The 18,327-nt window shown below is 42.7% G+C and overlaps 1 protein-coding gene across 1 annotated transcript; it reads right to left on the bottom strand.

Annotated features, from left to right (window-relative positions):
• Window positions 1–3,476: 3,476 nt before the first annotated feature.
• cav1 (caveolin 1) lies at window positions 3,477–16,346 on the bottom strand. Its single transcript, XM_065022371.1, has 3 exons — window positions 16,066–16,346; window positions 15,106–15,276; window positions 3,477–5,687 (listed from the first exon to the last, which is right to left on the bottom strand). The coding sequence occupies exons 1-3, from the start codon at window positions 16,099–16,101 to the stop codon at window positions 5,346–5,348; spliced, it is 549 nt and encodes a 182-aa protein (XP_064878443.1). The 5' UTR covers window positions 16,102–16,346; the 3' UTR covers window positions 3,477–5,345.
• Between the last annotated feature and the right edge of the window lie 1,981 nt (window positions 16,347–18,327).

The raw sequence follows: 18,327 nt of genomic DNA, 5'->3' as shown, positions 1-18,327 counted from the left end.
ACACCACGCAGCCTTCATATCACTCAGGAAGGAGACGTGTTCTGTCTCCTAGAGATGAATGTACTTTGGTGCGAAAAGTGAAAATCAATCCCAGAACAACAGCAAAGGACCTTGTGAAGATGCTGGAGGAAACAGGTACAAAAGTATATATATCCACAGTAAAACGAGTCCTATATTGATATAACCTGAAAGGCCACTCAGCAAGGAAGAAGCCACTGCTCCAAAACCGCCATGAAAAAGCCAGACTAAGGTTTGCAACTGCACATGGGGACAAAGATCATCCTCTGGTCTGATGAAACAAAAACAGAACTTTTTGGCCATCGTAATGACCATCATTATGTTTGGAGGGAAAAGGGCTTGCAAGCCGAAGAACTCCATCCCAACCGTGAAGCACGGGGGTGGCAGCATCATATTGTGGGGGTGCTTTGCTGCAGGAGGGACTGGTGCACTTCACAAAATAGATGGCATCATGAGGCAAGACAATTCTGTGGATATATTGAAGCAACATCTCAAGACATCAGTCAGGAAGTTAAAGCTTGGTCGCAAATAGGTCTTCCAAATGGACAATGACCCCAAGCATACTTCCAAAGTTGTGGCAAAATGGCTTAAGGACAACAAAGTCAAGGTATTGGAGTGGCCATCACAAAGCCCTGACCTCAATCCTATAGAAAATTTGTAAGCAGAACTGAAAAAGCAAGGAGGCCTACAAACCTGACTCAGTTACATCAGCTCTGTCAGGAGGAATGGGCCAAAATTCACCCAACTTATTGTGGGAAGCTTGTGGAAGGCTACCCGAAACATTTGACCCAAGTTAAACAATTTAAAGGCAATGCTACCAAATACTAATTAAGTCTATGTAAACTTCTGACCCACTGGGAATGTGATGAAAGAAACTATTATTCTACTATTATTCTGACGTTTCACATTCTTAAAATAAAGTGGTGATCCTAACTGACCTAAAACAAGGACTTTTTACTAGGATTAAATACCAGGAGTTTAAATGTATGTAAACTTTCAACTTCAACTTTATGTCTTAAAATACAAACAAACTGAAGGAGGGTTTATGTCTGGGAAAAATTAATTACAGTTATGATGAAAACTAAATATTAGGATTCTTTGTGAGTTAAACTTATCTGTCAATGCAAAGTTCTGTAAATGGCCAAATAGGCATACAGCAGCTTTTTGAATGATATTGTCAACACACGTGTGGTGATTGACTGTTATCCCTGTATGTGTATCTAAGTCTTAAACACTGCGTAATCTTACAGTGCATATGAATAATCATGTTGTAGCCTCAACATGCAGTGTTTTTACCTCAGGCTAGATAGAGCTCCTCTTTGGAACAGTCTGCAAGTGTGAGCAGCAAGGATGCCTACAGCAAATGCTTGTGTTTTAAAATACTTAAACCATTGGGAAGATGCTCTTTTACAGAAAAACCACATGAATGTCATTCCGTTACAGGAAAATGATGCAGACTTTAAGGCACAGCAGAAAGATCCATAGGTTGTGAGTGCAAATCCCAGGTGGGGATTATTAGGGATTATTGAAAAGTCAGTACTAAATCATCAGGTCAAATGGAATCATACTATCATTGATTAAAGATTACACTATTTTAGCTGAACAGCATAACACTTACCTTGAAACCCCCATATAATTGAATTCCCTTATTTGTTGATCTGAAGTTTTCACATGTGAAAAAATAAAGAGAGACGTGAAGTCAGTTGTTCACATGTATTACATTTAGAGTTCCCATGTGCAACTTGAAATACTTTCCCCGGGTCATTATGCTACTGCTACTGATACTGGTAGTGAATAAAGATGCTTTTTAAAGGGAACTATATGGAGTTGTATAGGGAGTTTCTTGCCTCCGGCCGCACTTCAGTTACATGGTTTTCAGTATAAATCAAGACTGAAATAGGTCCTGTTTTCTCAAACATTGCAGTGCATATTACCAACTATTTGTTTTCCTGTTTCTGTTTACCCTGTTTCTGGTTAAATGTGATCTTATGTGACGTTATTGTGATAACATGTGACAACATGTAAAAGCAACATGTGATAACATGAATCTACACATGTGAAAACACGATCTCATATGAAGTAAAAGTTACAACATGGGGTTGCAAAATTTCAACATGGGATACCGTACCATGAAAATACAAATTTGAGCATGTGAAAATACGATCTCTTGTCAAATAAATGTGACAACAAAAATGGCAAAATTTCAACAAAGTTTCACATGCGAAAATCAAACTGTCACATGTGAAATAGCATTCACATGTGAAAACCTTTAAAAAAACACATTATTCTCCTCACATGTGAAAGGGTGCGGGGTGTTAACAGGTGAACTCTATGGTTTCACATGTGAACAACTGACCTCACATGTCTCTTTTCTTTTACATGTGAACATTTCAGCTCAACAGCTTTTTCCCATTTTTTGTTGTTGTAAGGGAATTAAATGATATGGGGCATTCAAAGTAAGTGGTTCCCTGTTCAGCTATATCTGTGTAAAATTCTGAAAATATGATTCCATTTGACCTGATCACTTAGTACAGGCTTTTACAATATGACCCCACCTTGGATTTGAACTCAAAACTTGTGGACTTGGGGAATGCTGCTCGCATTTCACTACACATTGATTACCTACAGTATAATACATCTTTGCACTTAGTAAAAGAGTTCCGTCTCCACTGCCATTTTACTTATCAGTTAATCTAACTATTCTCTCATCATTGATTTCTATTACTTATTTCATCATTTTGAGGGTTTTCTGTATATTTGTCTATTGTTGGTGGGGCATATTATTCTGTTTCCATGTTATTCCTGAATCACTATGATAAATATAATAGTTTTTCTTGAGTGTATTTTTTTTTTAAAGGCTGAGATTGACTTAAGTCCAAAGTGTAGGAATACAGGTGAAATCAGTCATTGACACAGACATGGTAGACAAAGATTGGAATGCCGTGAATCAATAGGTTTTGAGTCCAAATCCCAGGTGAGGACATGCTAAATAATAATTACTGTGTAAATAAACATACACAATATAATTGTGTGTCAAATATTGTGTGTCAAAGTTGTGACCACTGTATGTTAAAAGTGCTGTTTGATTCTGTATCTTAATGAGTCCTGTGAAATTGTGAAAAATATTCACGTGAAAATTTGAATCCACATGTGAAAGGTTATGTAATCATGTGAAATATCATAACATGTGAAGTGTTCCAAAATCACATGTTTTAATATGATTTCACATGTGAAATCATGTGGTTTTTCTGTGAGCAAAATGCATTTTTATATACACTAAAGTGGCTCCGTGTTCTGGGTTATTTTGCCTGTAGGCTTATTTGCACAATGTAGGCTAACATCAAGTTCTCTCTAAGGTCAAAAAAATAAATAAGGTCAAAGTCACATGACAACAAAGAGAGACTGATTCACAAACCAAAACAACACAAACAAACAAGCAATACAAGTAGGCTAGCAGATTGGATTATACAAATGTTTAATGTGCACAGCGTGATGTGAGATTGTACAGTAAATGCAAGGGAAGGAAAAATTCAATTTGAATATAAAAATACACATGACCTTTTCATCAAGTCAAAAAACAAATTAAATCAAGCAACGTGCTAATATTTACCATCTTCACAGACAGCAGGTAGACAAAAGCTGAAAGAGTCAAAGGAGACATCCCAAAATTGCACCATATTTCTTAGTGCACTACCTTAAAACAGGTCCCATACTGCGCTTTGGTTAAAAGTAGTGCACTATATAGGAAATAGGGTGCCATTTGGGATGCAGACAAAGTGAGATTCATGTCAGTATAGAACAAAAACATGCTCCCATTCGTTGTCAAACAGCAGTGGTCTCAGGGAGGGAGACCGGTTAGCTGATTGTCCTTGTTTGGTGGTGTATGTCCACAGGCAACAAGCAGAACGTACACCAGACCAAACTAGTCAACCAGGGACTTAAATCATCCAAACTCATTTGGGGAAAAAACAAAATAGATTATATATGACAATGCTACTCAACTTGTGCATACATTGGGCAAGGCTACCATTAAACAACAAAATTGAAACAAAGCTTAAAACAAAAGTTCTTCATCTTCAGAAGGTGTAGGAATTAGAAGCTATGGTTATTTAGCTACAGCTACCACAATGTGTATCAACATACAAGGTTCAATCCTGCTGTCCATTTTAGAAGAGAAGAGACCTCAATGGTATAAAAAAGGTGTGAATGTATTAAACAAAGATCAAGTGATATTTCTCCCGAGATTCAAATTCAAACTTAAAAAACATTCTCGGTCACATAGAAACAATATGAAAACTCTATTTAAGACCTGGTTGTTGTCATGGAATTGAGTCTCTCTGGCTTGTAGTAGAACTGGAGCTGAATGTTGATGGAGAGAGTGATTATGATGTCATGATGTGGCACTGGGCTGAGGGCAGGGCAGGCTCTGTGAGTGAGGTTGTCCTATAGCTGTGTGTCTGTCTGGGCGTATAGACTGACGGCAGTGTGTTCGTTGGCTCGGTGGCTTTGTGGTGGGGTGGCGGTGCATGCAGAAACAAGGGCAGGTTCAGTGTTTCAGACTGGGAGGCAGGGCAGGCATGGGGGTGTGTGAGAGGGGGTCAGTGGGGGTAGGGGGCTGAGGGGGAGGGGAGTTGATAAGGTTTTGGGTATAGGATTTTGTGCTGTGTCAGGTGGGATTTGTCTCTCAAAACAGCGGAGCGGGACAGGCACAGGGATATCCCCCCCTCTCTCCCTCCACCCCACCCAAACCATCCCCCTCCCAAAAAACATGCCCCAAACACACAAACCCAGCAGAGTGGACACCAACATCCATTATATGAGCCTATCAATCAATCAATTAATTAACTTACCAGTCATTCAATCAATACCCCCTATTAAACAAGCTATAATCAGAGAGGGTCACACAACATTTTGGAACAATGGAAGGAATGGATGGGGGGGCTAGCGTGATGTTCTTGCAGTGATAGACAACGCTAACAAATACAGAAAAAAAAACGAAAGAAAAACAAACAGAAAAACAAAGAGAATGACCCTCAATGTAATCCTGTGCCCCTGTTGGTTAAACCAGCACTGGAGAGAGAAACCATTGTTGTCTAGGAAGAAAGAGAAGCGGGGCCAGATGCTCTCTATTACTTGGTCCCCTTACCTCCAACATCCCTACCACAGCACTGGAAATGTCTCACCTCTTCTTTTAGCAGAAGTTGTTCCCTCTCTTTTTTTTTCTTCTGGTGACTTCTCCCCCCTTTCAATCTGTGTTAGTTATGGTTTCCACACCTCCCCTCCTTATTCCCTTCCTCTTCCTCTTCTTCCTCACTTCCTCGTCTTTTCTATACCCCCTTGGTGGTGCTGATGCGGATGCTGCTGAAGCACTTGCCCATGGCTTCGAACAGCGGGTCGCAGAAGGTGTGGATGCAGATGGAGTAGACGCGGCTGACACAGTGGATCTCGATCAGATAGCTCTTGACACACGGCACCACCGCCCAGATGTGAATGAAGGACAGGATGGCGAAGAAGATGCCCCAGACCAGCGCCAGTGGGATGCCCACCAGCGCAGTGAGGAGACGGTAGCACCAGTACTTGGTCACTGTGAAGGTGGTGAAGCTAGCCTTCCACACGCCGTCGAAGCTGTACGTGCCTGCAGGCTCTGCGATCACATCCTCAAAGTCCACCTGACAGGAGAGAAGAGTAATTGTTAAAATCAAGGAATCAGCAATGATTCAATTAGACAGTCACTCTCAAAGCAAAAAACTGATGAACAAGATTTTTTTTAAATGAAAACAGATGTTGCCCTCCCATACATTTGTGCCCCTGTTCTGAAGTTACACAAGTACTAGAAATATTACAAGAGATGTATGTCTCCTCATAGTGACTGGTACGAGCAGTCAAACCAGGTCAAACTACCCTCCCTCCCTCCCTCCCACCCTCCTACCCCACCCTTCACAAAACATTTTGTGATTGCTACACATGCTGTATGAGGCCCTCCTACTCTCTCTACCCTCTTAAACCATCTCTTCACATTCCTGACAGACACTGATACACAAGACAGAGACACATACTGTAGAAGTGTCTGAATCAGAGGGCAAATAGAACACCGACCTATTCCCAAGATAGTGCAATACTTTTGGTCAGAGCCAGCACCCTATTCCCAAGATAGTGCAATACTTTTGGTCAGAGCCAGCACCCTATTCCCAAGATAGTGCAATACTTTTGGTCAGAGCCAGCACCCTATTCCCAAGATAGTGCAATACTTTTGGTCAGAGCCAGCACCCTACCAGCACCCTATTCCCAAGATAGTGCAATACTTTTGGTCAGAGCCAGCACCCTATTCCCAAGATAGTGCAATACTTTTGGTCAGAGCCAGCACCATATTCCCAAGATAGTGCAATACTTTTGGTCAGAGCCAGCACCCTATTCCCAAGATAGTGCAATACTTTTGGTCAGAGCCAGCACCCTATTCCCAAGATAGTGCAATACTTTTGGTCAGAGCAAGCACCCTATTCCCAAGATAGTGCAATACTTTTGGTCAGAGCCAGCACCCTATTCCCAAGATAGTGCAATACTTTTGGTCAGAGCCAGCACCCTATTCCCAAGATAGTGCAATACTTTTGGTCAGAGCCAGCACCCTATTCCCAAGATAGTGCAATACTTTTGGTCAGAGCCAGCACCCTATTCCCAAGATAGTGCAATACTTTTGGTCAGAGCCAGCACCCTATTCCCAAGATAGTGCAATACTTTTGGTCAGAGCCAGCACCCTATTCCCAAGATAGTGCAATACCCTATTCCCAAGATTTTGGTCAGAGCCAGCACCCTATTCCCAAGATAGTGCAATACTTTTGGTCAGAGCCAGCACCCTATTCCCAAGATAGTGCAATACTTTTTCAGAGCCAGCACCCTATTCCCAAGATAGTGCAATACTTTTGGTCAGAGCCAGCCCTATTCCCAAGATAGTGCAATACTTTTGGTCAGAGCCAGCACCCTATTCCCAAGATAGTGCAATACTTTTGGTCAGAGCCAGCACCCTATTCCCAAGATAGTGCAATACTTTTGGTCAGAGCCAGCACCCTATTCCCAAGATAGTGCAATACTTTTGGTCAGAGCCAGCACCCTATTCCCAAGTACTGGTTTTGGTCAGAACCAGCCAGCACCCTATACCAATTCAATATAGGAAATACGGTGACATTTCAGACATTCAGTTTACAAGGTCCGTCTCTACCCTGGAGTTCTCTCTAATGCAGTTCAGTTTACAAGACCCTTCTCTACCCTGGAGTTCTCTCTAATACAGTTCAGTTTACAAGGCCCGTCTCTACCCTGGAGTTCTCTCTAATACAGTTCAGTTTACAAGGCCCGTCTCTACCCTGGAGTTCTCTCTAATACAGTTCAGTTTACAAGGCCCGTCTCTACCCTGGAGTTCTCTCTAATACAGTTCAGTTTACAAGGCCCTTCTCTACCCTGGAGTTCTCTCTAATACAGTTCAGTTTACAAGGCCCGTCTCTACCCTGGAGTTCTCTCTAATACAGTTCAGTTTACAAGGCCCGTCTCTACCCTGGAGTTCTCTCTAATACAGTTCAGTTTACAAGGCCCGTCTCTACCCTGGAGTTCTCTCTAATACAGTTCAGTTTACAAGGCCCGTCTCTACCCTGGAGTTCTCTCTAATACAGTTCAGTTTACAAGGCCCGTCTCTACCCTGGAGTTCTCTCTAATACAGTTCAGTTTACAAGGCCCGTCTCTACCCTGGAGTTCTCTCTAATGCAGTTCAGTTTACAAGACCCTTCTCTACCCTGGAGTTCTCTCTAATACAGTTCAGTTTACAAGGCCCGTCTCTACCCTGGAGTTCTCTCTAATACAGTTCAGTTTACAAGGCCTGTCTCTACCCTGGAGTTCTCTCTAATACAGTTCAGTTTACAAGGCCTGTCTCTACCCTGGAGTTCTCTCTAATACAGTTCAGTTTACAAGGCCCGTCTCTACCCTGGAGTTCTCTCTAATACAGTTCAGTTTACAAGGCCCGTCTCTACCCTGGAGTTCTCTCTAATACAGTTCAGTTTACAAGGCCCGTCTCTACCCTGGAGTTCTCTCTAATACAGTTCAGTTTACAAGACCCTTCTCTACCCTGGAGTTCTCTCTAATACAGTTCAGTTTACAAGGCCCGTCTCTACCCTGGAGTTCTCTCTAATACAGTTCAGTTTACAAGGCCCGTCTCTACCCTGGAGTTCTCTCTAATACAGTTCAGTTTACAAGGCCCGTCTCTACCCTGGAGTTCTCTCTAATACAGTTCAGTTTACAAGGCCCGTCTCTACCCTGGAGTTCTCTCTAATACAGTTCAGTTTACAAGGCCCGTCTCTACCCTGGAGTTCTCTCTAATACAGTTCAGTTTACAAGGCCCGTCTCTACCCTGGAGTTCTCTCTAATGCAGTTCAGTTTACAAGACCCTTCTCTACCCTGGAGTTCTCTCTAATACAGTTCAGTTTACAAGGCCCGTCTCTACCCTGGAGTTCTCTCTAATACAGTTCAGTTTACAAGGCCTGTCTCTACCCTGGAGTTCTCTCTAATACAGTTCAGTTTACAAGGCCTGTCTCTACCCTGGAGTTCTCTCTAATACAGTTCAGTTTACAAGGCCCGTCTCTACCCTGGAGTTCTCTCTAATACAGTTCAGTTTACAAGGCCCGTCTCTACCCTGGAGTTCTCTCTAATACAGTTCAGTTTACAAGGCCCGTCTCTACCCTGGAGTTCTCTCTAATACAGTTCAGTTTACAAGACCCTTCTCTACCCTGGAGTTCTCTCTAATACAGTTCAGTTTACAAGGCCCGTCTCTACCCTGGAGTTCTCTCTAATACAGTTCAGTTTACAAGGCCCGTCTCTACCCTGGAGTTCTCTCTAATACAGTTCAGTTTACAAGGCCCGTCTCTACCCTGGAGTTCTCTCTAATACAGTTCAGTTTACAAGGCCTGTCTCTACCCTGGAGTTCTCTCTAATACAGTTCAGTTTACAAGGCCCGTCTCTACCCTGGAGTTCTCTCTAATGCAGTTCAGTTTACAAGACCCTTCTCTACCCTGGAGTTCTCTCTAATGCAGTTCAGTTTACAAGGCCCGTCTCTACCCTGGAGTTCTCTCTAATGCAGTTCAGTTTACAAGGCCCGTCTCTACCCTGGAGTTCTCTCTAATACAGTTCAGTTTACAAGGCCCGTCTCTACCCTGGAGTTCTCTCTAATGCAGTTCAGTTTACAAGGCCCGTCTCTACCCTGGAGTTCTCTCTAATGCAGTTCAGGTTACAAGACCCTTCTCTACCCTGGAGTTCTCTCTAATGCAGTTCAGTTTACAAGGCCCGTCTCTACCCTGGAGTTCTCTCTAATACAGTTCAGTTTACAAGGCCCGTCTCTACCCTGGAGTTCTCTCTAATGCAGTTCAGTTTATATTCACCACCTAAGAGCATCCAAGATCCTGTATTAAAGTCCTCCCAGCTACAGTATATGTGAAGGTCTCTAGTACCTACATGTAATAAAGAGAAGCCGGATGGGCCCCAGTGAGGTAAACCATGACATTTATTTATTTTTAGTGTAAACAGACTTCTCAGGCGATCGATGGGTTTGCGACGTGCCTCTCAAGTACCCATGACCTCATACACGTTTTAGTGCAGATTGTAAAGTGGAAAAACACACACGCTTGCTCTCTCTCCTTCTTTTTATCTTTTTCCCACTCTCTCTCTCATACTACCACTCGCACTACCTCTCTCTCGTTCTCTCTCTCTTTCTCCTTTACTCTCTTCTTTGCTACCAAGCCCATGATACAGCAAATATTTATTTTACAGTTACTTATTGCGTGTGTGTTTTGTCTGCGAGAGACGTGTCGCTGTCAGAGGGTTTAACATCACCTGTGTCCAGCGCATTTTCAAGTAAAAATGCATTTTCAATATCAAAATAGGTCTTTGTTCATTTTATTCAGTAGCCAATCCTTCCAGCTATTACTGTGTACACAGGGGACTTGCTAAACTAAACAGGCTAAACTTATAGGATAAAATAACAGTTGGTGGTGAAGCTCTTTAATATAAATCTCATTGTTTTTACGCTGCAAAACCCAGCAACATCCATTTCATTTTCCAGAGCCATACATCTTGAGTACTGTATTGTACAGAGCCTTTGGAAAGTGTTCAGACCCCTTAACTTTTTCCACATTTTCTTACGTTACAGCCTTATTCTAAAATGGATGAAATAAAATACATTTCTCAGCAATCTACACACCCCATAATGACAAAGCAAAAACAGGTTTTCTAGAAATGTTGGCAAATTTTTTACAAATAAAAAACAGAAATACCTTATTTACATAAGTATTCAGACCCTCTGCTAGTGCATCCTTTTACCATTGATCATCCTTGAGATGTTTCTACAAATTGATTGGAGTCCACCTGTGGTAAAATAAATTGATTGGACATGATTTGGAAAGGCACACACCTGTCAAATAAGGTCCCACAGTTGACAGGGCATGTCAGAGCAAAAACAAAGCCATGAGGTCGAAGGAATTGTCCGTTGAGCTCCAAGACATAATTGTGTCGAGGCACAGATCTGGGGAAGGGTACCAAAAACATTCTGGAAGAAGGTAGAAGAAGTAAATGGGAGAAGCTTGTAACCACCAAGACTCTTCCTAGAGCTGTCCGTCTGGCCAAACTGAGCAATTGGGGGAGAAGGGTCTTGGTCAGGGAGGTGGGTCTTGGTCAGGGAGGTGATCAAGAACCCGATGATCATTCTGGCAGAGCTCTGGTTCCTCTGTGGAGATGGGAGAACCTTCCAGAAGGACAACCATCTCTGCAGCACTCCACCAATCAGGCCTTTATGGTAGAGTGACCAGATGGAAGCCACTCCTCAGTAAAAGACACATGACAGCCCGCTTGGAGTTTGCCAAAAGTCACGTAAAGACTCTCAGACCATGAGAAATAAGATTCTCTGGTCTGATGAAACCAAGATTGAACTCTTTCGCCTAAAAGCCAGGCTTCACGTTAGGAGGAAACCTGGCACCATCCCTACAATGAACCATGATGGTGGCAGCATTATGCTGTGGGGGTGTTTTTCAGCAACAGGGACTGGGAGACTAGTCAGGATTGAGGCAAAGATGAAGTACAACGAGATCCTTGATGAAAACCTGCTCCAGAGCACTCAGGACCTCAGACTGGGGCAAAGGTTCACCTTCCAACAGGACAACGATCCTAAGCACACAGCCAAGACAACGCAGGAGTGGCTTCGGGGACAAGTCTCAATGTCCTTGAGTGGCCCAGCCAGAGCCCGGACTTGAACCCGATCAAACATCTCTGGAGAGACCTGAAAATAGCTGTGCGTCCATCATGACAGAGAAAAGTACAGTCACAGCTTGAGAGGATCTGACGAATATGAGAAACTCCTCAAATACAGGTGTGCCAAGCTTGTAGCGTCATACCCAAGAAGACTCGAGGATGTAATCGCTACAAGGTGCTTCAAGAAAGTACTGAGTAAAGGGTCTAAATAGTTTTGTAAATGTGATATTTCAGTTTTTATATTTAATACAGTTGCAAAAAGAAAAGTAAATAACTGTTTTTGCTTTGTCATTATGGGTATTGTGTGTAGATCGATGAGTAAAAACTCCCAGATTTAATCAATTTTAGAATAAGGCAGTAACCTAACAAAATGTGGAAAAAGTCAAGGGGTCTGAATACTTTCCAAAGGCACTGTCGGCTCACAGACACAGCTTCCATCACTTCGATGGAGAATAAATGAGAGGTCTGTGTAGAATGGTTCTGATGAGGGCTGTCAGCAGCTTCCATCACTTCCATGGAGAATAAATGAGAGGTCTGTGTAGAATGGTTCTGATGAGGGCTGTCAGCAGCTTCCATCACTTCCATGGAGAATAAATGAGAGGTCTGTGTAGAATGGTTCTGATGAGGGCTGTCAGCAGCTTCCATCACTTCCATGGAGAATAAATGAGAGGTCTGTGTAGAATGGTTCTGATGAGGGCTGTCAGCAGCTTCCATCACTTCCATGGAGAATAAATGAGAGGTCTGTGTAGAATGGTTCTGATGAGGGCTGTCAGCAGCTTCCATCACTTCCATGGAGAATAAATGAGAGTTCTGTGTAGAATGGTTCTGATGAGGGCTGTCAGCAGCTGAAATGTAACCTTTTAGACATGGCAAATAACTACAAAGCTTTTAAATTGTAAAAGAGAGTGCCTATGTTTTTCTAAAGCCCAGTTTAGAAAAACATAACTATAAGATAAGATCCCATTTTTTTCAGGCAGTTGTTATAACTTTGCTATGGGTGATTGAACTATAGTGGACAGAGAAGAACATTCTTCATTAGAAACACCCCTAGGTAATATGGAGGGAATTATATTCTTTCTTTCTTCTTAATTTATTGGTGGGCAAGTCGTGTTTGGCTAGATAGAAACAATGTCTCAGCACCTATCACCCCTTTAGGGATTTGGCATACAGTACAACAAACTAGTTCTCAGGGACAACATGTGAGCAGTCTGGTTGGCTGAAATCTGGAGAGAGACCTGTAATATATTTTTCCATTCTGTCCCTAGAGTGCTGAATGCCTCAGTTCAGTGTTTCCTCCACCATTGTGTAAGTAGGGCAGTCCCTCCCTACTTAGCTCTGTTTGCCCCCACCTAAAATAAATAATTTGGCTTCAATTGATTTCAACTGAAATTGTTGCTGAATAAATTAGCCCTGAATGTTGATTTGGGGCCTTTGTTTACACCCCGCCTGGACAATCTAAGGAAAAAACTGCCTCAGCTTGTCCATTAAGCCTGAATGTCTTCATTTCCCAATATAATGTACCTCCCGCCTCCCTCAGGGAGTCCCGGCATTCTTGAGAGTTTGGCAGGGAGATGTTAACTAGCGGCTGGTTAGCGAGCCGATCGCTGCTGTCTGCATTGCACAGTGTGGCCGTGGGTATGTCTGCTCAGCTTAGATTCAGCCCCATCAGGGTTTAACAGAAGGCTGCCTGGCCATAGGCTATATAAAGAACCAGGCTTTATGAGAGGAAAATATTCTATTCCCAGGGCAAACTCTCCAAACTCTGCATGGATTTCATTGATGGTGATTCTTTGATGTGGCCGGTTGAGGGAGTTCAGCTGCCGAAATTCCAACTATAAGATCTACTGGTCCACATGGTTCTGCAGAAGGAGAGAGAGTAGTGTGTGTGTGTGTGTGTGTGTGTGTGTGTGTGTGTGTGTGTGTGTGTGTGTGTGTGTGTGTGTGTGTGCGTGCGTGTTCCCTGTTCTGCATAATAGCAGCATAGTTAGGGCACCCCAAACACACACCTCCATTGACGACATTTAGAACTCCAAACCTCTATAGCCTGGGAGGAAACATGTGATTTCAGATGATTACACTAGCGGTCTGTAGATTTGATTAAAAGAGCAGAATCATAAGGCTGTATTCTATTCTGAGCATACTGGAGAGTCTGACTCACTGTCACAATGGGTTGGTAGGAAGCCAGAGAATGAGACAGAGAGAGTGTAATGTTCACTGTTCATTTTTTTAATTGTTTATTTCACTCTTGTTTATTATCTATTTGACTTGCATAAATATATGTTTCTCATGCCCAATAAACCCATTTGAATTGAGAAAGGGGGGAGAGAGAGAGAGAGAGAGAGAGAGAGAGAGAGAGTTGATTACTGCAAGACAGGTAAAACATTTTTTTTTTACAATTATCTCTACTTTTATCTAAATTGTGTGGGTTGGGTTCCCTGTTACCAATAACATACAATATTATATTTTTATATGAACGCTCTTATTGAAATGAAATGGAGAAACTGCACACAAGGAGGGAGACTAGGAGACAAGGGTGAGAGCTTATTGTTTATTTCACTTTTGTATATTATCTACTTCACTTGCTTTGGCAATGTTAATAACATATGTTTCCCATGCCAATAAAGCCCCCTGAATTGAATTGAGAGAATGTGGTCATTGCTCCCTAGCTGACGCATCCCTGTGAATTGCAGAGAGGGAGGGAGAGAGACAAAGGGGGGTATAGGACAGAGCAGTGGGAGGGGGAGGAGAGGGGAGAGAGAGGGAGATCCCTTTGGCCTGCCTGCTGTTGCAGCTACTTGGGTGTTTCCCAGTTTTATGAAGGCAAAGTTCACTACTTCAAACGGCTGACCCTCTCCCAGTGGTAACTGACTCTTTACAGATGAAACAATAACCCAGCTGGGCATGAGGATAGACGGACAGTCTATGTCCCAAGTGGCACCGTATTTCCTATGTAGTGCACTACTTTTGAACAGGCATATGATGCCATTTGGGACACAGACTCTGACTGTGTCACCTGAGCCTTTCTGTTCCCACAAACGCATGACAGGTCGTTTTCACAAGTACCACAGTAACGTCAGCGAGGGTTTCTCTCAACAAATTCAGTTTACATAAACACAAAATGGGCACAGCGTGGTTGGAGTCTACTTTGGAAATAAGTTTGCTCTGCAATAACGCACTCACTGAATATGAGGCACGTGTAACTATAAAACAAGGACTGTAAGAACATTTTTGTTAAAACAACAGAAAATTCGTGATGTTTCCTCCATTCCAAAACTGGAGCAAGGATGTTCAACTAAAGACTGCAGCCGCACCAGCAAAATAGGCAAGAGACGCTGCTGCGTACGCATCACATTTACGCATGTGTTGAGGCCTTCACAAACCTAATCTGATCCATATAAACCATTGTAAACTGGGGTCATGAATCCGAAAAACTCATAGTATAGTCTACACACGAGAATGCCATGCGATCCACCAACCACTACTTTGGTACGCGCGCAGCTTACTATGCGTATTTAGCAGCTCCTAGCCTGCCCAGTAATCGTGCGAGTGACAATTTCCAGTCTTCCTGGGTATATTATAATGGGAACATTCGTAATATAATGTGTCCAAGTACAAAACCAACTCACATGCAATATTGGAACTGAACTAGTTTTAGTCTAAACCACGATTTGATTTTTTAAAAACAGTATAATAGTATCAAACCAGTCTAATAAATAAAGTAAATGAAAGGATCCAAAGTGAAATCTTACTAGGCGAAAAAATCCATGAACAATTATTTCCCTTCATGGGTAAATATACCGTCTACGGACTCACCTTTACAACGTCGTCGTTTATGTGCTTGGGGTCCCGGTTCACCAGGTCGATCTCTTTTGTATGGACATCCTGCATCGTCTTCATCCCGCTCATACTGTCATTATCCATGTCTTTGTTATTAGGTTTATAAATGTTCCCTTGTTTTCTGATGAACGGCGAGTGCAGAAATTCCTGTGGGTCCGGAGGTGAAGAAGAGAAGCGTTATAAGTTTATAAGTTAGTGGAGAGACGGGCAGAGAGGCAGAGAAGGTCGACTTGACCGGAGCGCACCAGAGTTAGCAGCCTGTCCCAGCCTGAGATGGTTTTAAAAGAGTAGCACCACACCCCTCAATAGCAGAGATCCGTTTCTCACCGCAAGGGGTCATCTCCAAGCGCTCACACAATGCGTGCGTAAAGATCGTTCGGCTGGCCATTCTCTTTAAACGCAGAACCTTTCTCACATAAGGCATCAAAAGCGTATTTTCACTAATGTAAACTGTCATCAACTTTTAATGGGAATTGCATTTTCGATTGACTTAGTCTAATATAATTAACGATCTAACCAAAACTTTGACAGACATCTAAGTGCGCACAAAATGTGTGTTTCAAGTGGATTAAAAATGAAATAACGTACAGAATCTTAGAAGCGTAGGCTAGTTAATAAATAACTGTAAATATATCATGCCCGTGCTAATGGAGACGAGAGGGGCTTGCACATTTGCCCAGTAGGAGTGGGAGTAACGTTCACAACTAGGTGCCAAAAAAGATTGGCAACTAGCGCTTTGGAGTTAAAAATGTTCCTGTTTCCCAATCTTCCAAGGGCATGTTCGATAAATGTCACAATGAGAACGAGCCAGAGAAAATGTGTTGCTCACAGATTATTCAATATCCATAATAAAAGCATAAATACAGTAAAAATAAATAAAAAATAAAATAAAAAGTTGGATTGTGACAGGATACAGAGTCCAAAAGAAAACCTTACCTCGTCAGTTTCTCCGTCCTTGAGTCCGCCAGTCATGCTGTCCCGCGCCTGAAGTGCTAACACACCCGTTTGTTGTTGAAGCAAGACCGTGTCAGCTTAACAGAGGGAGCAAATCAACAGGAGGAGGCGTGGGGACTGTTTGTTAACGACTTGGGGGCTCCTCCGGGGATATTACCAAATCCTATCGCTTATCTTTAAGTTGCGCTCATTGAACGCTAAATTCAAGTTAAGGCGCCGGAGAGACCCGAGTGAGAAATCTCGGCGTGCCTCTGCATGGACTTAATGAATGCTCTTCTTATTCATTCAGTAGTCACCTGTTTAGACAAGCAGTGCAGTGGGATGAGAGTGTAACCCGTCATTAACCTACTGCTCAACACATTACGCAGGAGCTAGTGGTGGAGAAACTGACCTGATCTGTTCAACTACTAAGATTATGTTTTCAATTTGGCCCGTGTGTACTATGTGTCGTTTCTGCTGGCTGCTGTCGTTCCTGAATAAACTGAGAGATTGGTATCCCCCAGCCCTATGCTCTGTCACGATTATGAACCTGTTCTGGTCATGGTGGTCTGTTTACATTCCTTTATCTGATTCTCGGCTCAGGGAAACAACTCAGCTTGGTTTGGAAATGACATCAGTCCCAGAGACATAACAGTCATGTCAGGGGTATTTTCAGCCTGTGTGCTTGTGTGTGTATGTGTGTGAAAGAGTTTATGGGGGTTGTAATTGGTAACCTAGGCTACACAGTACTGTCCCTCTTCATTGCAGAACTCAGTCACTAGAAGTTGACTGTAGCTATTCTCTAGGGAAGAGAACCAGATCAGTGGGAATCTACTGCAGAGTTAGCTAAGGTCTAGACTATGCAACAAGTCTGTGGCCAGCTTTCATGTATTAAAAGGTTCTTTAATGTCCCAGAGGCGAAAACTGTACTGCTGTATGCAAAAAAAGGGAGACAGCTGCTTTTTCTTATCAGTCATGTATCAGTGCTATTTGTGCAAGATAGATGGTTCTGGAAAATATGCCTTCTGGCTCCAGATCACACAGTGAGCACCCAAATGTAGAAGAAAGAAGACCCCTTCCTCTTGTCTTTGGCATCGGGGAACAGAGAGAAGTAGATGAATACCCTTCACGTTAGACTGAAGGCCTGTAACCAGGGGGATAACCGTAGGCAGAAGGTACATGTGTTGACCCAGATACGTTGAAGGCTCATAAGTCAAACAACTCATAAATCTGGGGGATTTCGCTGGACGGACGTTGTAGAACCATCATCGCAGGATGGAATATTTTTCTACCGAATCAGTAGAATGTTGTTTGTGTGTAAACCTGCAGATTATCATTATATAATATTCTTCCAAGTCAGTATTGTGCTGTGTGTAAACCTGTAGGTTATAAACTGAGCCTCAGGTCAGTATTGTGCTGTGTGTAAACCTGTAGGTTATAAACTGAGTCCCAGGTCAGTATTGTGCTGTGTGTAAACCTGTAGGTTATAAACTGAGTCCCAGGTCAGTATTGTGCTGTGTGTAAACCTGTAGGTTATAAACTGAGCCTCAGGTCAGTATTGTGCTGTGTGTAAACCTGTAGGTTATAAACTGAGCCCCAGGTCAGTATTGTGCTGTGTGTAAACCTGTAGGTTATAAACTGAGCCCCAGGTCAGTATTGTGCTGTGTGTAAACCTGTAGGTTATAAACTGAGTCCCAGGTCAGTATTGTGCTGTGTGTAAACCTGTAGGTTATAAACTGAGTCCCAGGTCAGTATTGTGCTGTGTGTAAACCTGTAGGTTATAAACTGAGCCTCAGGTCAGTATTGTGCTGTGTGTAAACCTGTAGGTTATAAACTGAGTCCCAGGTCAGTATTGTGCTGTGTGTAAACCTGTAGGTTATAAACTGAGCCCCAGGTCAGTATTGTGCTGTGTGTAAACCTGTAGGTTATAAACTGAGCCTCAGGTCAGTATTGTGCTGTGTGTAAACCTGTAGGTTATAAACTGAGCCCCAGGTCAGTATTGTGCTGTGTGTAAACCTGTAGGTTATAAACTGAGTCCCAGGTCAGTATTGTGCTGTGTGTAAACCTGTAGGTTATAAACTGAGTCCCAGGTCAGTATTGTGCTGTGTGTAAACCTGTAGGTTATAAACTGAGTCCCAGGTCAGTATTGTGCTGTGTGTAAACCTGTAGGTTATAAACTGAGTCCCAGGTCAGTATTGTGCTGTGTGTAAACCTGTAGGTTATAAACTGAGTCCCAGGTCAGTATTGTGCTGTGTGTAAACCTGT

This window comes from Oncorhynchus nerka, linkage group LG9a (assembly GCF_034236695.1).
Source record: "Oncorhynchus nerka isolate Pitt River linkage group LG9a, Oner_Uvic_2.0, whole genome shotgun sequence".
NCBI lineage: Eukaryota > Metazoa > Chordata > Actinopteri > Salmoniformes > Salmonidae > Oncorhynchus > Oncorhynchus nerka.
The sequence above is the reverse complement of the archived record's forward strand: the minus strand, read 5'-3'. Positions and strand labels throughout refer to the sequence as shown.